This window comes from Centroberyx gerrardi, chromosome 3 (assembly GCF_048128805.1).
Source record: "Centroberyx gerrardi isolate f3 chromosome 3, fCenGer3.hap1.cur.20231027, whole genome shotgun sequence".
NCBI classification, from domain to species: Eukaryota; Metazoa; Chordata; class Actinopteri; order Beryciformes; family Berycidae; genus Centroberyx; species Centroberyx gerrardi.
In genome coordinates this window covers 31,981,607-32,008,757 of record NC_135999.1, presented here as the reverse complement: position 1 = coordinate 32,008,757, position 27,151 = coordinate 31,981,607, and the positions used below count along the sequence as shown (strand labels likewise).

The window sequence follows — 27,151 nt, the reverse complement described above, 5'->3', positions numbered from 1 at the left end:
CTGTTACTACAAGGGGGCTTGTTAAAGGGTGCAACTCGTCCTCGTCCTTCCCCCATCCATCCCACCTCCTGACTCATTGAGGATTTGGGGATTGGTCCTGTCGCTACTTCTTCTAGCTGGCAGGAGTTTTTTGTCATCATAGGGGTGGTCAACCCAAAATTGTTGGCATCTCTGTCTCCATTTCCCTTGTCCTCTCCCCTTTCTTCCATCTCCTTCTCCTCCTCCTCTAGAGGGATCTCTGCTGGAGGTGTAAGTTTACTCACTTCCAAATATTTTTCTGTCCTCCCGACTTCTTTCTTCTCATTTCTTTCTCTCGCTTCCTCCTCCTTTTTTCTCTCGCTCCCTACCGTTTCTTTGTCTCTCCTCTCCTCTTCCTCCTGTGTCCTCCCCTCCTTTTCCTCTTCTGTCTCAGCCCTCATTCGGATGAAGAGGTGCGGAGGTTTCGGAGGTGGTTTTGGAGGAGGCTGTGGTGGCAACGTGGGTTCTGCATTTGATAGAGCTGCAAATACACAGCTTCCATCACCTGCTGCCATGTCAGTTTCTTCTCTAGGCCTGGGGTCCCAGCATAGACTCTCGCCTTTAACTCCACCCATTACAGGAGACCTCTGCCTCTGTTTTGGAGGTAGCTTTGGAGGTAGCTTTGGAGGTAATTTTGGAGGTGGTTTTGGAGGTGGTTTTGGAGGCGGCTGTGGTGGCAACGTGGGTTCTGCATTTGATAGAGCTGCAAATACACAGCTTCCATCACCTGCTGCCATGTCAGGTTCTTCTCTAGGCCTGGGGTCCCAGCATTGACTCTCGCCTTTCACTCCACCCAATACAGGAGATATAGTCTCTTTCCCAGGTGCTGTCAAACATGGGTCCTGGCCTAAAGTCATCCCCAATTCTGCCTGTCTGCACTTGTCTATGTAGAGGACCACACCGTCTACATCTGACATCTATAATAAGAGAAAGAGATAGAAAGAGCAATAGACACAAAACAATATTGATAGAATTCCACATTAACTGTACAGCACATACCACTGTCAAGCAAGTAATCATTATGAGACAGACAGACAAATCCTTATTAACTTGTTCCACAACCCATTATGAAACAAACATCACATACAGTAAATCCACTGTACAAGCCCCATTACATCCAGACAGCGTTAAATTACACCAAAACCTTCCTAGCAAAAACATTGCTGGGAAGTAAGCAAAAATATTTCATATTTTTGATATGTTTTCATATTGTACATATTTGTCATTCATTGCTTTCTCTTAGTATGTTCTACTGCTGTTTTTTTGCACACCCTGCATACATGCTGCTATTCAGAAATGTCATACTTGTCATTCATACATTTCTGCTTACTATGTTCAAAACGTGTAATTGCTATATTATACGCAGTATCCCCATTTGCTCTAGTCTTATTTAAATTCTATTTTTTCTTTGCCGTATCCTATACTATTTGCTGCTGCAACATCCTAATCTCCCTATGGGGATCATTAAAGTTTCACTGCCTGTTTCTCATTCAGGTGCGATTTCTTACCTCTTTTCTCAGGTAATGCAGCAGGCTCCCTTCTTCATGTTTCTGCTCCTCGATCTCTGTCTCTTTCTCCCCCCAACCTTTGCTTTATCTCTCCTTTCTTACACTGCTCATGTTTTGTCAAGCCTTCTATTTTCATCCCTCCTTCCTCCTCTCTCAGGTTTTCCCCCTGGTCCATGTTTAGACCGCAGTAACAGTCACCGACTCGCCGTAACTGACAAAACCTGTTTTTCTTCCTGTACTGTCTATGAGTCTGTCTGTCTTTGTTTCAGTCATTCATTCATTCACTCAATCATTCATTCATTCATTCATTTTCTAAGAAACCGTGCCACCCTCTCAGTTTTCAGTTCAATTCAAAGAGTTTTACTGGCATGATAAGTTTTTCCTTACATTGCCAAAGCAGTTATATAATAATAGCAAATACAAAAAACTAAAGACAACTAAACATATTGTAAATAATAAATGGAATGCTGTAAATATAACTTGTCAATTGAACTTTAACCATTTAAGACACAATCATATTTCAATTTGATTGTTCACTTGAAAAAATGTGAAAATCGAAGGTTTTTGACTGGGCAGTGTTTAACTTATGAAATGTCCAAGGCATGAGGGGAGAGGGGCCTGATGGACAGTAAAGAAATAAATGTGTGTGTGTGTGTGTGAGAGAGAGAGAGAGAGAGAGAGAGTGTGCACGTGTGCATGAAGTGACACACACCCTCCCATACACGGTCACACATTGGTTACTGCAATGTCTGACAGCCCTTTACTGACTATTGAATGATTTGTTCGACATGTTCTCAATTGTGGAACTGTTCAAAGTTATTATAGATATTGATGACTATGTGCTATTGAACATGTTTTCAAACCAAGTAATTTATCATCTCCATATGATTTGAATTGATCAACTGTTGTTTGTTTTTGTTGTTTTTGCTAATTTACATTTACATTATTAGTTTTCTGATAGCATTAAGTTGAAGTGAATTCAAAGACGGGGTTTGGGGCACGGAAGCCAATCCAAACCCTCCGTTTTCCAACACGTGATTCTGAACCCGGAACAGTAACAACAGCTCCAACTTTTGAGTCCAGTAAGTCCAGTATCTCAGGCTACAGGAAACTTTCCAGCGTTCTTTCGCTAAAACAATGCCTTTAGTGTAAGATTGTGTTGATGAAAAACAATATGAAGTCGGCTCTTTTTCACGTGTCAGTGCCTTTTTTGGTCTGTATCGCCTTGGCGGACACGAGCCTGTTTGACGGCGTTCAGGTGGACTTGTCTTACGACCATTACGCAGAAAAAACGGTTGAATATCTGCCCGGTTTCCTGGCGATGCCGTTTAACTCCTTGGTCAACCTAGCCTATATCTACATGGGACTGTACTGGTTGTTGGGCCAGAGAGGCGCCAGAGAAACCCAACAGAGTCGTTATATGAGGGAAGTGTTCGGCCTGATGGCAGTCTTTTATGCACCCGTGCAGTGGACGCGCCTGGCTACCCTGCGGCGCGCTCCGGCCGTCCTGGACCAGTGGTTCACCTTACCGATCTTCGCGTGGGTCCCGGTGTGGTGCCGCTTCATAGAGCGCGGGCCGGCGGCGTGGCGCGCGGGGCACGCGGCGGCGCTCGAGCTGTGTTCCATCCTCAGCTACGGCCTGACGCTGGCCCACGAGCGGGGTTTCGAGGTGGCCCTGGGCTGTCACGTCGCGCTCGCGGTGTACAGGGGAGTGCGCGTGCAGCTGGAGCACGGGGACGGCCGCTCGCGGCGATACCTGCTGCTGGCCATGTTGTCATGCGCCGGGTTCGTGCTCCTGAAGCTGCTGGATCACCAGCTCGCTCGGTACCGGCTGTTTCAGCGGATAACCGGACACTTCTGGTCTAAAGTGTGCGACGTCCTGCAGTTCCACTACAGCTTCTGCTTCCTGACCTCACTCACACAGAGAGCGCACGGGAAGACTACAGCACAATAGACTATAGGCCTACTGTCTTTTGTATGAAGATAATTTAATTAATCTCCATTGAGAATTTGTATTGAAATAAGTGCTGGTTGGTGGATTATATGTATGCCGAATTGAACTACAAATGATGTAGAAAGGTCTTGAGTAATGTTTAATGAGGTATGATGCGCTTTTGCTGATAAGCAAAGCAATATTTAATTGCCAGATGTTTAAATAGAGTTTGGCGCGGCGCCCATACAAGAGAGAACGATCTGTAAGGTTCCAGGGGTTCATCCATTCAGGAATAATTTGATTTCACTGTAACGTAATTCACAAGAAATCATCGCGAATTAAAGAATGGCAATATTTGTTTCCCTCTCATCACTGTTACCTCCCCCATATACACTGCAGACAACTAAAATCTTCCCATATGGGTCCCAGTGGGGTCTGTGGTCTAATGTGTTACATGGGGGTCTGTGACAAGAAAGCCCCTGACCCATACAAAATGGCATTTCGAATAAATGTAGCAGATGAGATTTTGCTCAGTTGTATAATGAAATCAAAGCAGGACTTATAGAAGTTCCTTTAAAGATACAAAGCAGAAACTATTTGCTAATCCAATTTTTTGTGTATATTCACATGAAGACTTTGAATTGTTTGAAAATAAAATAAACTTCTTGGGACTTAAAAAAGTATCTCAACTCAAAATAGTTGTTTGTCCTGCCTCTATGTTGACTGCAGTACAATTATTACCAGTAATGTAGTGGTAAATAAAAAGGAGGGTAAACTCTGACCTGCAGTCAAACAAGCAAACAGCCTCCAATAGAAGCAAATGTTGTTTTCTCTCATTAGAAATACTCTGCAAATGGTGGGTACATCCTTGAATATTACAAATTAAAACATGACAAAAGTAAAGGAACCTTTGACAGAATAGATTTAAACCCATGTTTAAATGTAACATACTGTAGATGCTTATATCACAAGCTCATAAAGTGAATAGATTTAAGATTGAAAAGCCTGTAGTGGGACAAAACGCATCACAACTCCATAATGTAAATTCTGATTAATAAGATATAAAACTTGAATGATCCCAGTGGGGAAATTGGGTCATTACAGCAGGAATAGTAACACACAGCACAAACAATTAAATATAAAGAATAGAGCAAATGGGAGGTTTTAAAACATAACCATATCGACAATTAAAACACTAACTTGTTAAGAGGAAATGTATAATTCACTTCATTGAAATCCAAAAACATGAGTCTGTTTATAGTCTACATGATTGTGGGGTTTTCCCATTGAAAGGTATGGGGAAATGAATAGGGAAAACTTCAACTGCACATCTTTAAAGGTCCAGTTTAGTCATGCCAGTCAGGACAGGGTCTGAAAATGACTTCCTATTGGTCCACAGCAGGGCCAGGCCCGCCTCCCGAAAGTCCTGGTTGGAGCAGTAGATGAGGGGGTTCAGCCCACAGTCCAGGTACGACATCACAGATGACAGCGTCCTTAGCCAATCAGGAGCTGGAGACAGGTCCAGCCTGCCGAGGAGGATCAGCTGGTGGGTAAATGGAAAGAAAGAAAGAATAGAGAGAGAGTAAGGAAGCATTTTTACAATAAATATTTTACAACTTTAGTTGCAATTGGATGAAGAACAACACTGTAAATGGCTAGTTGGACCTTATTTGATTGTTATTGTTCTGTAGTGAATAATTAATTTTGTCTCCTTATTTGGTAATATATGGAATGATTGTGTCAAGCCAATAGAGCCCCACTGAATTGAATTGAATTAAGAAAAACAAGAGAGAAATTGGGTTAATAGATGATTTCATTCATAACTCATGTTTCTTCCATCAGCACAGCTGGATAGGACAGTGAAAAGAGTTAGTGCTGTCTTGCATTGTAATCTACTGTAATATAGCAATCTTGGGTATGCAGGAGTTTGTGTATGTGTGTTTGTATATGTGTGTGTGTGTGTGTGCGTGTGTGTGTGTGTGTGTGTGTGTCACCTCAGACACAGCAAAAGGAGTATAGCAGAGAAGGTAGAAGGCCACCAGCAGTGGAGTGACCGAGGACAGATCCTCATCATCATCATCATCATCATCATCCCTGAGTCAGACAGAGAGACAAGAGAGAGAGGTTAGAAGAAATGAGATGGAATAATTTAAGTTCACTACAATTGAATTCACTAGAAATTATTCCAATTAGAGCAGTGATTCTCAACCTTTTTCATATCAAGGACCCCTAATTTATTCCACATTAGAGCGAAGACCCCCATTTGATGAGATTTTGTCTCTCGGACCCAAATCTGAGAATATTTTTATTGTCAGATTATGATTTTGTCCAGAATTCCATGACTATCTGTATTGTAGGTAGAGATAAAAAAAACTACGATAAACTACGATCAAAACAGTCATTCTTCTACATTCTCTAATTGTGTTATCTTCTTGTCAATTAAATAATGCTGAAGTTTAACAATTCATCAATTTGCTGGGGACCCTCTGGAACCCCCTCAAGGTCCCCTGGTGGTCCCCGGACCCCACATTGAGGAGAGGACCACTGAATTAGAGAATGTAGAAGAGTGAGTTGTTATCTCTTCATATACTGTAGACAGTTCTACAATTCAATACTGCAAGTAAAATCTTCTGGGTGCATAATATGGGTCTATTTCGGGGTCTGTGACATGAAAATGTTAGCGGTTTGTGGTATATTTCCATAGGTGTCACTAACGGATCTGTCAGGCAGCTCACCTGCGGCAGCCGGCAGCGGTTAGTAGCGAGCAGAGGAGGATGAGGAGGAAGGGGAGGAAGATACAGACGGAGAAGGCACAGAGGATGTAGACCAACATGTCGGAGTAGCTGCTCTCCCAGAAGACAGCACACAGCATCTCTGCCGGGTCGTACCTGGGTTAGAAAGGAGGGATGGACGGAGGTAAATAAGGGAAGGTAAGAAAAGAAGAAATGGATAAAGGCAGAGAGAAAGCAAAGTGGAAGTACATTGACTAGGGTTCGACTGATAAGGGTTTTTGAACACAGATACTGATATTTTTGGACAAAAGCTGCTGATAGATGATATTTTGTGCTGATATCCAATATCTTTAAATTTGATCATTTTCATGCCAAAAAAAAAATCCCAAAAAGTATTCAGTATTTCCCCTCTGAAACCTCTGAAACAGCATTTAGACCAATCATGGGACACTAAACCTCTCCATTGAAACATTAACATTAATTCAACTAAACTACATACTTGATCCAGGCGTAGATGACAGGGACGCTCCCGAACACCACTCCCGTCACCCAGGAAGCCAAGCACGCCATCACCATGGCACTGAAGACAGCATTTCCTATGGAGGCCGCACCCATCAGCCGCTGCACACAGAGGATGGCTTCAAACGAACAAAAAGAGAAATCCTTATACATAGCTACTTGTGTGTATGTGTGTGTGTGTGTGTGTGTGTGTGTGTGTATATGTGCGTGGAGGTGTGTGTTACCTATGCTTCCTATAGAGGAGGTGATGAAGGCGAACTTCAGCAGGCTGACGACCTCACACCACGGTGACCTTTGACCTCCCGTCAGCATGGCCAGCAGGGAGCCGGAGATGATGAGGAGGGAGCAGCCTTCACAACACAGTGGTTATTATAAAATTATATTTGAAAGGACCTTCTGCACTCTGATTATGGGTTAAACAGGGTAATTAAGATGAGGCGAAATCAAACTTTAGTGATCCCCTTGAGAAATTGGGTCATTGCAGCAGCAAACAGTATAGGATACAGCAAAGAAAAATAGAATATAAATAAGATTAGAGAAAATGGGGGTATTAAACATAATGCAACCAACAATTACAGTACTAGAATGTATTAAGCAGAAATATGTGAATGAAAAGTATGAAATATATGAATTGCAGCATGTAAGCAGGGTGTGCAAAATAACAGTAGAATATATTGAGACAAAGAAATGAATGGATACTAAAATATACAAAAAATATGAAATATTGAGTGATAATAGGCTCCATGCTAACACTTTAGCATACACTATTTCGAGTGATAGTAGGCTACATGCTAACTCTTTAGCATACACTATGTTGAGTTATAATAGACTAGTTAGCATTATCCAAAAAGTGAGAAAAAGAGAACTTGCAGCAGCAGTAAAGTTAAATGGTAGGGACATAATGATACATTCAGCCAACGGTTTGTTACAATACACAATACTAGGCTCACAGTTTGAAATTATCATGATATTTTGAGCAAAATCTGAACAAAGACAATTATGACTTAAATGATCTACTGGGGACACATGGATGATTTTGGTGTCTATGTTCTCATCACTTAACAGAGAAGTTGATCAACAGGACAATTTCCCAAAAACTCTATATTCCTTGAAGTAGCCTACCTATAAAAACACTAAACTATGCCCTCCAGTGTCATGTCATGTGATGCTGGTTTGTGCTGTGGTGTCACATTACGCTATGTTACATTATGTTAAAGGAAAAATCCACCCTAAAACACCTTAACACTGTTAAAAAAAACAGCTATTGGCAATGTACTTTGCATTTCTGGGTCCATTTTGATGTTTACTGATGTATTTTTCTTCTTCCCTTAGGTAACTGGCTAAACATAGACGATGTGACGTCATATTGAGATGTTTCCAGCGCAGCTACAATGGAGTTTGGAAATGTTTCAGCTACCTAAAACATCAACAGTAAATGCCAGGTTTTGGTGTCAGTCCCTCAGAATCAAAGAGCGAGGGCTTCTTTTTAGAGCCGCCATTTTGCACCAAGTGATGTTCAACAATCATACAGGGAGAAATCCATCGTAGAAGAGGAGAGAGACCGATTTCTCCACCCACAGGAGCAGGAGAGAGACCAGAATGCAATGCAGCGCCAATACCTGTTGTGGTTTGACTCAGGGGCATTCTGAACTGAAGTAGAAGTAGACAAGGCAGGTTGAGGGAAAGTGGGTACACCAAAAAAGTAAATTGAAATACTCAATAACTCCTGGAATATACTGGACATCACAGATGGATGATATATAACAGTGGAAAAGTATCTGAGGGTGGATTTTTCCTTTAAGCCGGCGTATGCTATACCTAAGTCTGACATGGTGAGACTGATGAAGGGAAGCCAGTAACGACAGGAGAACTGACCCCTGCACTGAGAGTGAGAGAGAGAGAGAAAGGGGGGGTGGAGAGAGAGAAGTACAGTAAATATGGAAAGGAAGCCAGACAGCCTGCACTAAGAAAGTTTACTCTTAACAAAATTATTCTCAATAGCACCAGAAAATGGTTCTTCAGGCTTTTACCATAGCAGAACCCTTTATGGTGCTGTAAAGAACCCTTTTTAGAAAGGTTCTCTATAGCACCATGCTCAAATGGTTCTACTGTACATCAGACACAGTTGGACATCTTGAAATTGGGTCATATGTTAAAAGAACCCTTTTTCTGGGTGTAGAAATTGTACAGGGAGCGTAATGAGGAAAAAATTAGGCTCATTATCCTGAAATACAGTTTATAAATGAAGGTAGTGATGTCAGACTGTAAGGACAAAGAGCTGGGGAGGAAAAGTAAATTCTAAAATCTCACCTTGTTGCCCCTCAGTTACTAGCAGAAGTGATGTTGTTATTTAATTTTTTATTCATTCATTTATTTAATTTTGTTTAAATGAATTAAAACTGACGTATTTGTCCAGACCAATGTTTCAATTTTGATTTTTTTGATACATTTGAAAAAATGGGTCTAAAATCTCAATTTTGCACTCATTCAAGGGGCAAGAAACTGAGTTTTTAGAATATTGCACTCAATTTTCCATTTTTCTAATTACATCGCTACACAGTTGGACATTTTGAAAACTGCACCAGGCTACTGGATGCTCTTACAGGCAACCAACATGAATGAACAGACCAGCATACTATATAATAAACAGGTTAGTAAACAGCTTATCTCACCAATAGTTAGACCTAACACACACATACACACACACACACACACTGACACATACACACACAGACAGACAGACAGACAGACCTTACCATGACTTTGACAAGCAGAACCAGACAGTTTCCCACTACTCCCATTACCATCTCCAGGCCCAACACAGCCACCAGCACCCATTTCTCTGCCTCTGTCCATGAACGCTCCACAGCAGTCCCATTAGACCACTCACTCACTGGGAGAGGAAAAACATAGCGGTCAATATATAAGATAAGATAAGATAAGATGAAACTTTAATGATCCCTGTGGGGAAATTGGGTAGTTGTAACAGCAAAATAATAGTAGGATACACAGAAAAATAGAATAGAGTGTTGAGGAGTGTTAAACATAATGCAAGCAACAAATCCAGCATGTTTCCATACAGACAAGTACAGTTCACTCATGCATGGGGACAGACATCAACTCAAATATCGTCCTCAGAGCAGCATTATTTAATATGATATATTATTTGATATTTGATAAAATAAAGGCCACACTTACTTTTACGACAAGCAACCAGTCCACAACCTTGAACAGTTGTTACCAGGCGTCTGTAGTAGAGAGCTCAGGTGGAAGAAGTGTTAGGGAAACCATTTCCAATTAAAACTCACATGCTTCATTAAGAAAAACTATGATGCACATTGGATGTGTGTGTGTGTGTGTGTGCACGTAATACTACTACTAGGCTAATAATTACTACTCTGTGACTAAAACTACTGGTGACTATTACTACTTTAAATGAAGTCGAAGGGTGGGCTGATAAATGGGGCTTTAGAATTTCAGCTTCAAAAACGAAATATGTGATTTTTGGATTCAAGAAAAAGCTACCGGATCTAGCGTTGACAATGTAGGGATCTGCTTTACAGAGCAAAATAATTTAAGTTTCTTGGGATTTGGCTTGTGCAAAAAACTTACTCGGAGAGTCCATGTTGAGAAAATGAACTAAATGTGAGAAAGTGGTTAATGTTCTTCGAAGCTTGGCTGGATGTGCCTGGGGAGCAGAAAGGGAGACCATGTTCATGATCTACCGAGCAATGACTTTGGATGCTTTGTTTGTGGATCTGCTACCAGTAGTTATCTAGAGAAACGTGACATTGTTCACGCTAAAGCCTTAAGAATTTGTTTTGCGGCTTTTAGAACTTCCCCAATCCCAGGTAGACATGGGGGAATTTGAGACATATTAAGAATTTGAGACATATTAAGTTAGGGCTTCATTATTGAAGATGAAGATGAAGAAGGAGAAGAAGAAAAAGAAGAAGAAGAAATCATGATCTAATCAGGTTGGAATGGGGAATACAATATCAGATACATATATCGTTGAAAATGGTACACCTCAAGGTACTGTCATCAGTCCACTGTTATTTTCAATTATGATAAATAATGTATACCAGACATTGGCAAATCATTGTTTGCAGATGATGGAGCTCTTTGGAAAACTGGAAGGAATACCAATTATACAGTACAAAAGGTTCAAGAAGCTATTAAGTCAGTAGAGGATTGGTCACTTATGTGGGGCTTCAAGTTCACCGTAAACACAAATAGGGTTTTTGTACAATTAAAAAGATACATGCAGATGTTTTTTTTTGAGACTTTATGGTAAAAAAAAAAATAGAGAAAGTGGGAATATTTAACTTTCTTGGGGTATGGTTTGATACTTTAACAACATGGCCACATTTATAAAATAGAAACTAAATGTAAGAAAGCGTTGAATGTCGTGATGAGATGTTTGACTGGTATTTATTGGGCATCACACTGATCAGGTCAGTTTTGAATAATGGTATGATTCAAAACTAAATACAATCCTTATATACCTACAGTATATATACAGATGGATCAAAAGGACCCCCATAATGGCCACACAGGTTATGCATTCTATACCAGAAACTGTGAAGGTGAGGAAAAGGATATCAGATCATGTGGCATATGGTAGAAATGATAGCAAGTTTACTTTTACTAATGGATTGAAGTTGAGAATAGTGATCTGTTCTGATTGATTCTAGTGCGGCTGTGGTGAGTCTGAAACAGTGTTCTTCAAGAGAGAGGATGTTCCATTTGAAAAACTTTATTTAGAATTGTTAGACTGGAAATTGATGGTAAATATGTATGGGTGCCAGCAGATGTAGGTGTTGAGGGAAATGAGAGAGTGGATGAACTTGGTATAGGAAGCATTAAGATGAGATGATGTTGATTTACCTATACCTATTAGTAAAGCTGAAATAAAGTCTTTCATCTGGTGTTACATTAAGAGACGTGACAGGGAAAATGGGACAAAGACACAAAAGGAAGACCCTATATCAAGTAGACCAGGCAGTGGAAGTAGGGAGATCAATAAGAGGGAAAAGGAGGGAACAATGTTTGATTAGTAGAATGAGACTGGGACATACAAAACTAAACTTTACAATTGATAAAGAAGCACCAGACTGAGGAATGTGACTATTGCCAGCAGAGGGAGACTGTTATATTCTTCTGCTCACAATATTCAAGAGAAAGAAGATGATTACAAGGACTGGAACACAAAGGAATCAAGAAAATGGATTTTAAGACATTGTTTACATTTAATTCAAGGGACATGATAGTAGCATTTTTTACCTTTTTACAGCAAACTGGACTAATTAGGAGGATTTAAAGTGATATTGATTTTGTAACAGTTGGTGGCGGTAATGCTCCGGAATGCTTGCAATTCACCATTAAAGACACGAAGAAGAAGACATTGTCACGTTTTGTCATTTCCTGTGCACGCACGGTCCGTTCCTAAAGCGTCCGCTGTTCTGGTTTAGAAGGCCAAATAGCGACATTTCGGTGAGTTTTAAAACATTTAAACACACATATTCCTTTTTGATACACGCGTCATTTGCGTCACATCAAATACTACATTTATTGGCATGCATATATGGTCTTGAAAGCGTTGCAGTCACTTTCCATTCACCTCAAGCGACCTTTATACAAAAGTCCTTGAGTGTTGTTGCCGGCTCCTAATCAGAGTTAGCTAGCAATGCACCTTGACATTTCACAAACTATTGAAGTCAAGGTGCAAGGTGCTGTGAAGTGGTCAAGGGTATGTCATGTACTTGGTTTGCAGGCTACTTAAACTATGTAATGGTACCCAAGCTAGCGAGTAACATGTACTTCTAAGTAAGCTGCATGTAGGCTACTTTGCTTTTAGGGAAAGCATGGCAGCTAACGTTAGCTTAGTCAAGCATTCAGAAATGTTACTTCAGACATACTGGACTGCCCTATTGTGTGACAATGTCAGCAAGGTAGCAGCTCAAAAATAGACTGATTTCACTGTCAACAACAAGTCATGTTTGTTAACGTCAGTATGTCACGGTTGTTTTGATGTATCCAACATGTGTAACCTCAGCTGAACTTCATAGTTCCGTTCTCTTGTATGGAGAGAACGTCACCCCAAGCTACGTTTTAAAAATTTGACAAGTGTGAGCTTGGTTTTCGGCAAACGCACATACATCATAAAATATGTCTGAAGACCTGTTTCGAATTGTTAGAAGCCACTCTTCATTTCGGCATACCTGTAGTCTACAACACTGCGTTTGTTTAAGTAAAGCTTACACTTTTAGTGTCACTTCACACTAGTTCGCTACTAGCTCTCATTGTTTGTTTTGTAGAAGAAGATTGCTGGAATAATATGGAATGACCAAAGTCTCTCTCCTGGGGAAAAAGTGCAATTTCTTATTTTCTCTTGGTTTTTTAAGTCAGTGCCATTCTGCCAAATGACCTATGTTGTGTGTGTCTGTGTTTATGTTTGTGTGGTTTCAGGGTGAAAGGCGTGATGGCTGCAACATTGCGTTTACTCTACTCCGTGTCAAGGCCAGGTAAGATTCCACAGCCATGTGAACGGGAATATATTGGAGATGGATGGATGAATATCTAATATTCTAACAGTGATTAAGTATGATCTAACTTTGACTAACAATTGTACTATACTATTGGGACAACTGCAGAGAGCTTTGTGCTACCCCAAATTGAGATCCAACTTCAAAGTTAATTCTAGGATATATTCATATGTTAGTTTTTGACCTTTTATTTAAACTTTGGATATCATCCAGTCACTGTCACCCACCTCCAATATGATGGATATGAGGCAGTTTGTTTAATTCCATACTTATTGTATAATTGAATATGCATGATGATGATGATGATTATTATTATTATTGCTGTTTTTAATACAATGGGTTTCAATGGAGAGTTTTAGTGTCCCACTGTGCTGTTTCAGAGGCTTTTCCACCCTGACAATAATAGAATTGTGGTTGAAACGCTGATTACAAGTCAAAAAATGACATATAAATAGTTAAATTTATAGCATAACTGTGACAATTTTTGACCTGTACCTTATTTTTTCCCTCCATTTATTGATTCTGACCAAAATCCTGACAATTGCTTCATTATAGAGCTTCTTACATTTTGCTTGCCAGGGACGACTCTACTATACAGTCCTGTAGGACCAGTGGACACCAAAATTCAACCTCAAAAGCACCCAAAGCATGTCTTAAAACCCACAGGGGTCAAACCCTACTTTATGCAACTCTTCTATGTACAGTGTTGTCATGTTGTATGGCTGTTGTACTTTAGCATGCCATACAAAGGACCACTCCACTATTTTGATGTCAATAGCAATGCACTTTGTAGCCGTTCTAATTCTGTGGCCATGACACTGTGTTTTTACTTTCCTTCAGGCACTTCTGTGGCCACCCAGAGTCTGGTCAGGTCCTTCAGTGTGTCTGCGCAGAGGGAGGGATTCAGTAAGTACCACAACAACACACACACACATGCACACACACACAAACACAGGTGTTGTAGTGTCTCCACTTGAAGGGCATCACAAATATTACATTTCAACTTTTGCTTTTTATTAAAAATCAGATATCAGCCTGTCATGGGAAGCCATTAACCATAATTTGTTATAATAATAATAATAATAATGACTTTATTTTATTTTTTTATGCAACATTTTGATCAGATTCAAAATGTTGAAAATGCATGAAATTTTTTTTTTATTATTTTGATATCAGATGTCTGACCAGAGAAATCATTCCAGTGTGGTGTGGGAGGATTTTACTCAACAGTGTGTAAAACCTGCAGTGAAACCTGCCTCACTCTGCCTTAAGGAGCTGCAAACCCATCTAAAACTATTTCATTAGTATGCAGAGATGCAAACTTGTCACTTTTATTTTATTTATTTAATTTTATTATATTATCATCTAAATTTGATGAGAAAATTATTCGGGCAGGTGTTGCCTCTGTCAGAATTAGAAAATAAAGTTTTAAAGATATCAAATCTTGGCTCAAAATATTTGCCTACATAAACCAATATCAATCGAACCCCCCCCACACACACACACGCACACACACACACACACACACACACACACACCACTCACTCTCTCTCTCTCCCTCTCTGTAGAGTATGTGAACGCCCAGGAGATTCCCACAGACATGAAGTCCATCACAGACCGGGCTGCTCAGACGCTGCTGTGGACAGAGCTCTTCAGAGGTCAGCCCCGCCCACTCACCTTTCACCTCTGACCTCTCTCTCTGTACCCTGGCATGAATACGAAACTAGGGTCAACTCATTACAGGGGCTCTGCAGGCTCTGAAAATGTCTTAAATCATACTATTTTAAACTCAAGGCCTTTAACAGCATTCCCACTGGTCAAAGAATCTCTGGAATATCATGTTTTGATATTCAAACAGGAGGGGAATAAGGACAAGGTTGTTGTAATCCAATCAATTGGATTTGTTTTCCCTCGTATAATGACCAAAGCTGTGATTTAAATTCAAGGCACAGGAACATGATGGTGACTGTCATCACATCTCTGGGATGGGGTGGAATGGGATGTTCACATGATAAATCTTCTGGAGCTGCGTGACTCTATGGAATAAGCATGGACCAAGGTCCCTGTGTAACAGTTCCAGCATCTTGTTGAATGCAGGCCGTGTTCTGAAGGCAAAACCCATTACTAGTTAGGTGTACTTGATGTATTGGCCAATGAGTGTAATAACTGTAAACCAACAAGACCATTGCCAAAGATTGGCAGCCTCTAAAAGCTTCTACACTGCATTTTACATTGTGAGCCACCAGGTTGATTTTGCATACAACATACCAGCACTAACAATACCACTGGTGTAAGATAGAGGCCACTAATCGTCTTGTCCATGGCCTCAAAAAAAAAAAAAAAGCCACACATAGCTGCTTTAATGTGGATTGGAGATACAAATGGTTCTCTGACCACTTCTGGAGGTGGCTTGGGTATGTTTGTACCTGGATTTGATGCATTTTTGCTCCATTTGAATATAGTTTGGTCACCCAGAATGCAATTTAATGCCAGGTGGTACATTTTCAGGACTGAGCATGATGTCAAGCTCATTGTTCAAGCCTGTTCTGTCAGCCTTTAGGATCATGGCATGGTAGTTGTGTGTTATATTGCATATGTCAATACGGGAAATGTTCTGAAACATTGTCTAACTTCATATTTCATTATTTTGTCGTGATGTCAGGTCTAGGCATGACAATGAGCTACCTCTTCCGAGAGCCTGCCACCATCAACTACCCGTTTGAGAAGGGACCACTGTCGCCTCGCTTTAGAGGGGAACACGCCCTGCGCAGGTGGGTCCCAGAGTGTGGATGAGTTAGCGGGACTTGATGTCACTGTAGCTACGCAGTACGTCTTTATGGTGATTGGTCCGCTTGCTTCATATTTCCTCCCACGTTATTTTGCTTGATTTCCACTGATAGTGAAGACAACATGGAGACAAGCAGAGGAGGTTCGCAAACATGTTTATTTGTATGGCACCTCATCCCCAAATTTTGTCAAGATTGCAGATATCACTAAAATCATGGCAAGAAATATCCCAAAACATTGGTTTGGACACCACCAAGTGAGTCCAACAGTGGACACACTTCGTTTCAGAGAATGTAAACTTCGGTTTCCGTTTTTATCCGTGCTTTATTAGCATGGAAGTAGTAAAAAAAAACTTGACACTGCCATCTAGTGTTTCGGCGGTCTACACACAGACCGACCAATGCAGAATTATAAAATGTTTGTACCGCCGTAGACACCGCGTCACTTGAATGGGGATTTGGGCATGTGTGCATATACTGGTTCCCGTCTGCTTAACAGCCAATAGCTGTGTGACATCATTCAGGTCCACTTCAAGGTTGCATTGTTCATTGAAGTAGGTTAGACTTGCTTTAGTAAATACTAATCCAGGCATTGTTAAATTAGTCAAACAAATTAAAATCAAAGGACTTGTGTATGAGCCAATATTAGCCATGAAGCATTCAATTCTGATGGCTTTAGAAGGTGAGTAACTGGGGTTACATAGAATATGATTGTATTCATACAAGGTATAGTCCATTTCACACAATGAACAGAAGTGGTACACCACAATAATGAATCATGTGGCAAAAAATCTCAGTTTCAGTTTACCGTACAAAAAATAATGCCATTGATGGGACTTGCACAAAGTAGGAATTTCATAAAAGTTAATTACTAATTTGTCACGCTAGCCACATAAAATATGCTAGCCATACACAGAAAGGCATTCACTACTTCTTCCCCGGTCTTCCCCAGTTAAGCCTCTAAATCACAAAGTTAGCTTTTTTTTCCTAGTTTTTGCCATCATGATGATTTGATTGTGTTCAAAATGTAATCACTTACTTCACTGTAAAGCTGGCACTGAAATTTTGTGCACACCTAAAAATCAATGTTTGGAGTAAACTGTATTGAAGTGATTTTGGAAGGGTCATTTTATATTAAAGGGGGTTGTTGTGGAGTGCAGTGGAGTGTAGATCAAGCCCTAATATAGTATTTGTAATTATACCAGGTATCCTTCAGGAGAGGAGCGCTGCATTGCCTGCAAGCTGTGTGAGGCTATCTGCCCTGCCCAGGTACACACACACGCGCGCACACACACACACACACACTCCTCTTTTTCTTCCTTGCAGTTATACATACTGTATATATTACTTGTGGACAGTGAATTCTGTAAATCCTGATATCAATACTTGTGGCCCCCATTACTTTACAGAGGAGCAGATTTCATTTTTTCAGTTTTCTAAAAACCCTGACTGAAGGGGGCGCTCTCGGAATAATTTCCCACTGGACTACATCTGTTCAATAGTAATGATAGTAAATATTAATAAACTTTATTTCTATAGCACTTTTCTTACGCAAAGTACAAAGTGCTTCACAATTAAAAGAATAAAACACATGAATGAGGTATACATAGGGGAAGTTACAAGTCCAAATATGGACAAACAAATTCAGGAAGGCACACACTATTAAGCACTGCCAGAAAATCTGAAGGCAGGATGTTTGGGCACATGTAAGGCTGAGCAACATGAAATCAGAGTAACGGCATCTGTAAGGTAGGCTTGGGCGATATCCAAATTTATTTTTCATTTTCATTTTTTGTTTCTTCTAAATAACATCAAATTTCGGATGTGTGTGAGAGGGTGGTGGGCGATATTCAATAACGCGGAAAATATCGCAATATTAACTAAATATCGCTATATTCAATATTACCGAATATCGTCCCAAGCTTACTGTAAGGTTTGACATTCATGCATATTGTGAGGTCCTTGACAATCCCCAGCCCTACCTGTGTCTGTTTCCATTTTGAACCCCCCCAATAATCTTCCCAATAATCTGTCTGGTCCAGGCCATCACCATTGAAGCAGAGCCTCGAGCCGACGGCAGCAGGAGGACGACTCGCTACGACATCGACATGACCAAATGCATCTACTGCGGCTTCTGTCAGGAGGCCTGCCCCGTGGACGCCATTGTAGAGGTGTGTGTGTGATCATGTATTTTGGGAGATTAGCTTACAGCACAACGCATAGTTCGCACATCCTGTACATCAGGGTGATCGCAGGTCCAGAAAAAGGCTTTAAAATGTGTTAAATCATCTAAACTCAAGGCCATAAAAGGTCTTAAATAAAGTAGGACGTCTTAAGTTGTCATGGTCTTATATGTCACTGTAACCGGCATCAAAAAGGTCTTAAAAAGTCATCTTTTGTCATCAAGATTTAACTTGATTTAACTTCATATTCCCTTGCTTTTCTAATCTATTATATAATGCATATATCTATCTGAAATCTTTGTTATTTTTCATTCATTTTCATACTGCATGTGTTTAATTTTTTTGTGTATTTCTTTCACATTGGATGATTTTTCCTTCATTTCCTTGTCTGTTCTACTGCTTTAATTTTGACCACCCTGCATACACGCTATAATTCATCTATATTCATACTTTTTGTTCATATATCTACGTACTAGATTCTAGTGCTGTAATTGTCTTTTGCGTTATGTTTAATGCCCCTTCATTTGCTCCCCCTCATTGATGCTACGACCCAATTTCCCCATAGCAGTGATGAGTTTTAGCTTGTATAACTGCGTCGCTAAAATTTTGAATGTCAGTTAACTTTGCTTTGATTCCATTATCCTCTCGTCTCCTTCTCTAACTTCTTTCCTCGATGCCTCTCTGTGCTCTTTCTTCAATCCCTCTCTATCTTCTTTCTTATATCCCTCTCTGTCTTCCATCCCTCTTTCTTCTCTTTCTTCCTCTTTCTTTCTTATATCCCTTTTTCAGGGTCCGAACTTTGAGTTTTCCACTGAAACCCACGAAGAACTGCTCTACAACAAGGAGAAGCTGCTCAACAATGGCGACAAGTGGGAAGCGGAGATCGCCGCCAACATACAGGCTGATTACCTCTACCGATAGACACCACACACACATACACACACACAGACGCGCACACACACAGTGTACAGATACCCCATGCCAACATAACCTCTCTGACATACACATACGTCCATACTGTACATACTGTAAGAACAAATGCTCCTTCCCTGTCTCAGCTATGATGGATGTGCTGTAGGGTCAGACCAGTATATTGGTTTGCCGATGTATGGGGCTGATATCGGCCTTTTAATAAAAACCAGTGTCAGTGTGGTCCACCTCTGATATGATGACATAATGCAGTTTGTGTGATTGCATATTTATTGTAGAATTGATCAGTACTACACTGGTTGTCTGTGGGAAGCCCTTAACCTGAATTACTTCTAATATGACATTTTGCTCAGATTCCACACAAGTATGCATGAATATATTATTATGATTATTATTATCATCCTGGGTTTCAGTGGAGAGTTTGTGTCCCATTGTTTAATTGCTGTCTCAGAGGCTTTTCCACCCTGACGAGAATAAAATTCTGGGGGAAACACTGAATACTTGTCATTTTTTTGGAGTATGAAAACGGTTAAATTTAAAGATTGGCACATAATATCGTTTATTGGCATTAGGGTTGGGTGGTATCCCCATAGTTTTGCATACCAATATGTTTGAAAATGTTGATATATGCAATACAGTGACATCATTTACATTCTGTTTTCTTTTAAAATACCACATTATGCTTGCTTTCTATTCACTCTTTTGTAATTGCACTGTTATCCCCTCTGGCAAGTTTCACCTAACTTTGAAACAGCCATGCTGAGGGGAAGCTGAGGGGAATTTAAAGAGAAATGCTACTGCAGCTACTTGGTCTTCAGGTTACAGTCAGATGATATCAGAAAGCTGATTTGGAACCATTTTGTACGCAGCTTTGTATGAGAAACGTTCAAGCAAAGGATGAAAATACAATGATCAGACCCAGAATGCTTTCTATCCATGTCCAGAGTTGCACAAAACTGTTACTGCATCAAGCGCAATATCTTTCACAATATTGTGATAAAATCATTTATCCTGGTAAAATTTGGAGAAAATGTTAAAAATTGACATCACCCATCCCAGACTGGGCAATGTCACTAAAAATGTTCAAATTGATATTTGACTTTTAATATATTCAAAACCCCATATCAGTTAAACCCTAAATTGCTACTTGATCAAATGACAACTGCAGTGGATCTATCAAAGTAAACCAGAATAGCTCTAACCCAAAACAGCAGGCTCACTTTATTTTCCTTGTGTTACATCTGATTTGTCAACCATAACCATGCTGGCTTGGTACAGTTTAGTTTGTTTCAGCTCAGCTCTTGATGTGGGTGTAATATAAACTTCAGTGTGGTTTGGTTTGGTGGGTCTCTTTACTGTGGTGGTGCAGTCTATCACAAATCACCAGTTCCTCTCAGAATTTAACATCTTGGCACAAAGCTCGTCTTTGCCTCATTAATTTGAACCTCTCACACTATAGGTAGTAGGCTAATTGTCCCTGGGCCTCCATATTAAAAGAATAGCAGTCTCCTTTAATGAGCCTGTGTGTTACTTGAGACTTGTTCTGTATTTCAAATTGGACCCCTAAACCCGAACACCCTAAACAGGATCCAGTTGTAGGATCTGTAAGACAGAAGTAATTGGTTTTATACTTGCCTATACTTACCTAGAGAAAAAACCTGTTAGAAGATGGGAGTATCATTTTAGTGTTTCATTCTGTGGTTTTGCTTACCTGCATACAATATTCTAGCAATAGGTGGCAGTGCAGCACATGAAACGCAAAAAAGGGGTGACACAGTCCAAAAAAACAAAGTGAGCTGTGTCTATCTGCCCGTGTGTCTTGCAGTGAAAAATAAAGCTAGTTTTCTACACTAGTATCTTGTCCTGGAAGCAGATGCCAGGTGTAGCCCAACACAAGCACTAGTTGAGATACGAACGAAGTAGCCAGACTCATTAAATCATGTTACTCATGTCGTGGGGATTCAACAGCAATTGGCCTGCAACAATTTTTGGGACCCAAGCCATAGTTTATGTATCCAGGTGTGGGATCTTCCAAAAGAGCAATTTTTTGGGATATAGAGGCAATTTTGTAGATGACTCTCCTGAAGCCCAACACATGGGCTTGACCTGCAGATTCCAGGTGTTTTAGTGGGGGTTTGTTGTAGTCAAGAGAACTGTGCAAAGGTTAATTACTTGTGGATTTTGAATGATGAAGTTAAATAAAGTAATGTTCTGTCCAAAGTTTTTAGACTGTTTTGCTGTCTTTTTAGTGTCTAGGGGTGTATTTTCTGTTGTACCAGTTTTTCACAGAAAATACTTTATTTAAATAAACCAGGCAACAGCTGGATACGGATATGTTGAGCGCATAGGGATATTTTGGGAGAAAGTCTGTATCAGTCAACCATGCTGTAAATGTGTCAGCCTTGTGAGATACTGTGTGTTGAGCAGAGTTGAGGTCAGTTCACTTTTAGTTCAGTCAATTCAGGAACTGAATTTCACTCAAAACTGAGAAATGATTTGCTATAAAAAAGACTTGTATCCAAGTACAAAGATGTACAAAGATGTTATGCCAATTGCAGTTACAATTAAAATTTGGAATTGAGGGAATTGACCCCATAATGCATAATTGGGCCTCAAGCATTAATTGTTTATATTTTGTTGAATCTCCTAGACAATTTTGATAAACGTTTAGTAGCCAGTGTTTTCTAGCTGATTAAAGGTGGTATGTGTAGCCTTTTTAAACATCAATATATCATTGCCAAATTAATTGCGATATCTTGGTATAATTCTGATAAACAAATGAGACCATGTTGAAGATGATTGGTAGCTTTTTGTGCCGTACTGCAATCCAGCAGATTTCCTGCCAAATCTAACCCAGTGTTGTACAATGTCTCACCGATGGTCTCATTTGTTTATGGTAATTATACTAATGTCAGAATTATTGTTTTAAAGTTTTGTATTAGCCAGAGTTTTGAAAGTCCATAGTCCTTAGGAAGTCTGTATATGCTATATGCAAATGTATGCAAAATCTGGTTGACATTGCTGAGAATTCTGAGAATGCTGGTTTAGGGGCTGCTTTAACTTTATTCTCTACCAGCATTAGTGACTGCTAAAAAATTATCTTTTCAGCTTAGCTTTTAAATAGCCTTCATTTTAACTGTTTCTGTCACTACAATGACATCTGGTAATCTCAAGACCAAAAGGGTGGTCTCCGAAGTCGTGCAGGACGTGCTTCCTGGTCAGATGGAACACCAGAAGATCGCCCCTCCCCTTGACCTGGATGGGGCACAGATGATCCCTCCAGACAAGGGGCTGGCAATGGTGGAGGCCCAGCATGGCCTTCTGGCAGCAACTCCACAGCTCCTCGAACGGTCGACAAGAACAGCCGTGGACATCGCTGGCAAACAAGTGAAAGGTTTTAGCTGATTAAAGTGTACAACACACTCTGACCCTCCCTCTACTAAGACTAGCCTATAGAGCACATCTGTGACTCGCTCTGTCACCCTAAAAGGCCCTTTATAGCATCAATGCAATTTTTGGACACACTCCTCGCTTCCTGGCCTTATTCTGTACCCTGCCTCAATGACTACCGCCCCGTTGCACTGACATCTGTGGTGATGAAGTGCTTCGAGTGGATAGTCAAGACCCACATCTGCTCCTCCCTACCTGACACTCTAGACCCTCTTCAATTTGCTTACCGACAGATCCACGGACGACGCCATCGCCATGGCACTGCACACTGCCCTCTCCCACCTGGACAAGGGGAACACTTATGTGAGGATGCTGTTCATTGACTACAGCTCAGCGTTCAACACCATCATCCCCACAAAACTCGTCATTAAGCTCAAGGACCTGGGGCTGCACTCTTCACTTTGCAACTGGATACTTGACTTCCTGATGGGCAGAGCCCAGGTGGTGAGAATCGGCAACCACATCTCCTCCCCACTGACTCTAAACACCGGTGTCCCCCAGGGCTGCGTGCTGAGCCTCCTCCTCTATTCCCTGTTCACCCACGACTGTGTTGCAAAGCACAGCTCCAACTCCATCATCAAATTTGCTGACGACACTACGATCATGGGTCTCATCTCTAATGGTGACGAGTCTGCCTACAGGGATGAGGTCAGTGCCCTGGCAGGATGGTGCCAGGACAACAACCTCTCCCACAATGTCTGCAAAACGAAGGAGATTGTGGACTACAGGAGGTTGCAAGGGAGCGGGCACACCCCCATACACATCGATGGGGCTGCAGTGGAATGGGTCAGCACCTTCAAATTCCTTGGAGTATACATCATGGATGATCTAACCTGGTCACACGGACAAGGTGGTCAGAACTGCCTGCCAACGCCTCTTCTTCCTAAGGAGGCTAAGGAAATTTGGTATGGTCCCTGACATACTCACAAACTTCTACAGGTGCACCATTGAAAGCATCCTGTCCGGCTGCATCACCGCCTGGTATGGCAATTACGATACGATAGGACTTTATTGTCAGATTTCTCTGAAATTTGTCATGCATCATAGCAGCTCCGTTCAAAATAAACACAATGACATGACATTGCACATAAAACACATAACCACACCACATTCAATTACACATAAACATCCGAATAGCACATAAATAGCAAATAAATAGCACAGGGACCCTCAGTTACCCCCATATTGCGCTAAGACGCTGTATTGCACTCTCCACCCAAAATCCTAATTTTACACCTCACCATTATAATTATAATTATTGCACAGGAGTCCCTGATTGCATTTCCCTGACTGGCCTGCTGTTTTGGTTAAGCAACATAACTGACTGGGGAATAAAATAATTCCTCAGTCTATTGTGCTTGAACTGCAGCACTCTGAACCACCTTTTAGAGGGCAGAAGTTGGTACTCTCCATAAAGCACATGCGAAGGGTCGGAGGAGATACTATCAGCTAGCCTTAACATGTTCTTGAGGTAAGCTGCCTGAAAAGGTTGCTCTAGTGGCTGGCCAACAATCTTGGAGCAAATTCTCAATTGTCTGGACAGCCTGGCTTTGAGCTGGATGGACAAGCTGGCATACCAAGTTGTGATGCAGTACTGTATAACACTCATAACAGTCAACAGAGATAATAAGGTGGAATCATCAGAGAATTTCACAATGAACTGATTCAGTGTGCTGGTGGAACAGTCGTCAGTATACAGCGTGAACAGTCTCGGTGAGCTCACAATTGCTCTGCCCATGACCGCAAAGCTCTCCAGAGGGTGGTGAGAACGGCTGAGCACATCATCGGCAGTGAGCTCCCATCACTACAGGACACTTACCAAAGACGCTGCCTGCGCAAGGCTCGCAGAATCACTGGGGACTGTAGTCATCCAGCCAATAAACTCTTTACCCTGCTGCCGTCTGGCAGGCGGTACTGGAGCATCTGGTCACGGACCTGCAGACTCAAGAACAGCTTCTACCTCCAGACCATCAGGCTACTTAACAGTTCTGTTCAGTAGCCCTAACCTGGCCTGTCATATTGCCACCCCAAGGACAATACTCCATCTGTCATACACTGCCTATTTGGACTTGTTGTGCCATTTGCACTGTCAGTCTTTCCCATAACGGTATCACTGCCATTTGCATGACTCATTATTGCACTTTATAATTGTCATAACCTTAACTATATGTATAATATACTACATTATAAACATAATTTATGATAGTAACTATAATAATACCGTATTTCCTCTAATATTGGCCCGGGCCTTTATTTACCTCAACTGCAGAGGGTACCAGGCTTTTATTGGAAGCAGGCTTATATTAGAGACAGGCCTTTATTTCTAATTCCCTCTGTTTGATAAGTATATTTGCTCATATTTTAGCACGAAGCCTCCTTGTTTTCTGATCTGCTTCTGTTACGGTACGTTAGGTAGCCGTTTTTTTGTTACTGCGATGCATTACGATAATTACGGTAATCGACGACGGCACGCTCCAGAGACTTCCGCCGGCCGAGCCGTCTTGTGGCACTTGTACGTTACTACAAACTACAGTTACAAACAGGCAGCAGGAGTTTACCGGTATCCACCGTTGTTTGCATGTAAGCTGAAGCTAACTGAAGCTAACTGAACCTGGGCACCGATGTGTTCCCGGTGATCCGGCCGAGATTTCGGCGGGGGTCCGGGGCTTGGATCGGGAGGATCAATGCGGGCCGTGGGCGCGGTGGAGAGGCAGCGGCGGAGAGAGGAGACGGACACGGTGCAGCCATATACTAGGTTTTGACCTAGTTTTTTCCCCCGGCCTGTATTTGAGGCCGGCCTTTATTTGTTCGTGTCGCCCACGGCCCCGGCCATTATCGCTTTTAATTGACTACAGGCCACTATTAGAGGAAATACGGTAACTATAAATTATGATATTAACTATTATTAATGTGATGAGTATTAATGTAATTATTATTGTTATTAGTATTATTATCATTATTCATATTATTAATATTAGTTATATTTCATGATAGATTATATATATATATATATTTATTTATGTATTTATAATTGTCATATGCCTATATGCTATTATCCTTTAAATGTTACTGTTTTACTTCTGCAATAGTCGAGTTTCGATACATTCGCTGCTACTTTTGCACATTTTAGTGAACACTATGTTTGATCTGCCCTGCACATAGTCTTTGCATATATATTTCTATTTCCTTTTGTATTTCTCTTTTTATTCTTTTTATTCTAGTACTGTACTTTTGGTTGTTTACGTTGTTTGACCTGAGCCATGGCCTAAGTATTTCATTGTACAGATAACCCTGCGTTTCTGCACATTTGACAATAAAGGACTTGAACTTGAACTTGAACTTGGACCAACTCTCCCTCTGAATAATACTGAAAGTTAGCCTTAAAGTCATAAGAGGTTTTCTGTTGCTCTGATGCCCTGGCCTGGTGTCGCTTAACTGCTTCCACAACAGTAGACAATGTTTCAGTAAGTCTTGACACATAATCACTTGCAGAAACAAATTGCTCCCCAACATCTAGGTTTAGCATAATGTCAACAGGCAGCACCATCTCCTGCCCAAAAAGCACCTTGTAAGGGGTGAAGGAGGTACTAGCATGAACACTACTACGATAGGCTAGCATTACATAGGGCAAGAGAGAGTCCCAAGTCAACTGATTGTCCTCTACAAACAGAGAAAGCATGGACAAGAGAGTGCGGTTAAAACGTTCTATTAACCCATCTGACTGGGCATGGTAGGGTGATGTGCGAGACTTGTGAATATGCAGGAGCCTACACAACTCTTTAAATAAGGGTGGATTCAAAATTTCGGCCTTGGTCCGAATGAATACTATGGGGAACCCAAAAACGACACACCCACTCCTCTGTCAACACTTTGGCAATTGTACAGGCTTCCTGGTTAGGGAGGGGGAATGCTTCAGTCCACTTCGAAAAATAATCCCCTACCACTAGGATATACTTGTTTTTCCCAGGGGTTTCTGGAAGAGGCCCCAGAATATCAAGTGCCACCCGCTCAAACGGTCTGGATGTAATCGATGGTTGCAAGGGGGCACAAGGAGGCCTGCCCTGGGCCTTACGAGAAGCACAGTCTACACACTCCCTGCACCATTTCTTAACATCTCCAAACCATCCAGGCCAATAAAATCGATCTTTCACTTTCCCTTGTAGCTTTTGTACCCCTAAATGGCCTCCTGTAGTAACATTATGCAACTGTGCCAACACTTTAGGGACCAGGGTGCGAGGAAGGACTACCTGTACCTGGGAAGCAGCGTCAGAGTTTGCAGGGGGAACTCTCACTAATCTAGACCCTTGAACCTGCAGCTGATTCCAAACAAGGGCATATTTTTGTAACACAGGATCATTTGGCATTTTATCTCCATCTGCCCACCCCTTACACTCTAGGATCTGCTGTATCTCACTGTGAGCTCTCTGCGCCTGTGCCAACTCATCAACCACATCTGTCTGACTTGGAACTACAGGCTGAGGGATTTCTTGCACTACACAAATCTTAGGGGTTTCTTTTCCAGATAGACTGGTAGATGGGCGTAA

The 27,151-nt window shown here is 41.2% G+C and overlaps 3 protein-coding genes across 3 annotated transcripts; 2 read left to right on the top strand and 1 right to left on the bottom strand.

Annotated features, from left to right (window-relative positions):
- Nucleotides 1–2,585: 2,585 nt before the first annotated feature.
- tmem187 (transmembrane protein 187) lies at nt 2,586–4,080 on the top strand. The gene has a single exon (XM_071902939.2). The coding sequence runs from the start codon at nt 2,689–2,691 to the stop codon at nt 3,478–3,480; it is 792 nt and encodes a 263-aa protein (XP_071759040.1). The 5' UTR covers nt 2,586–2,688; the 3' UTR covers nt 3,481–4,080.
- Nucleotides 4,081–4,792: 712 nt separating this feature from the next.
- LOC139914572 (uncharacterized) lies at nt 4,793–10,335 on the bottom strand. Its single transcript, XM_078290170.1, has 8 exons — nt 10,323–10,335; nt 9,467–9,603; nt 8,529–8,592; nt 6,935–7,060; nt 6,691–6,829; nt 6,195–6,347; nt 5,454–5,553; nt 4,793–5,002 (listed from the first exon to the last, which is right to left on the bottom strand). The coding sequence occupies exons 1-8, from the start codon at nt 10,333–10,335 to the stop codon at nt 4,793–4,795; spliced, it is 942 nt and encodes a 313-aa protein (XP_078146296.1).
- A 1,819-nt stretch (nt 10,336–12,154) lies between these two features.
- ndufs8a (NADH:ubiquinone oxidoreductase core subunit S8a) lies at nt 12,155–19,655 on the top strand. Its single transcript, XM_071902929.2, has 8 exons — nt 12,155–12,206; nt 13,182–13,237; nt 14,099–14,164; nt 14,827–14,916; nt 15,921–16,029; nt 17,250–17,313; nt 18,087–18,215; nt 19,017–19,655. Exons 2-8 carry the CDS (start codon nt 13,195–13,197, stop codon nt 19,146–19,148), a joined length of 633 nt encoding a protein of 210 aa, XP_071759030.1. The 5' UTR covers nt 12,155–12,206; nt 13,182–13,194; the 3' UTR covers nt 19,149–19,655.
- Nucleotides 19,656–27,151: the final 7,496 nt, after the last annotated feature.

Excerpts from the sequence above, each read along its gene's own strand:
- ndufs8a (XM_071902929.2), top strand. The coding sequence starts at position 13,195 with ATGGCTGCAACATTGCGTTTACTCTACTCCGTGTCAAGGCCAG. Across the intron at positions 13,238-14,098 it reads CTACTCCGTGTCAAGGCCAG|GCACTTCTGTGGCCACCCAG; the intron begins GTAAGATTCCAC and ends ACTTTCCTTCAG. Across the intron at positions 16,030-17,249 it reads GGGGAACACGCCCTGCGCAG|GTATCCTTCAGGAGAGGAGC; the intron begins GTGGGTCCCAGA and ends TAATTATACCAG.
- LOC139914572 (XM_078290170.1), bottom strand. Across the intron at positions 6,348-6,690 it reads GTCATCTACGCCTGGATCAA|GTACGACCCGGCAGAGATGC; the intron begins GTATGTAGTTTA and ends TTTCTAACCCAG. Across the intron at positions 5,003-5,453 it reads CTCCTTTTGCTGTGTCTGAG|CTGATCCTCCTCGGCAGGCT; the intron begins GTGACACACACA and ends TTTACCCACCAG.
- tmem187 (XM_071902939.2), top strand. The coding sequence starts at position 2,689 with ATGAAAAACAATATGAAGTCGGCTCTTTTTCACGTGTCAGTGCCTTTT.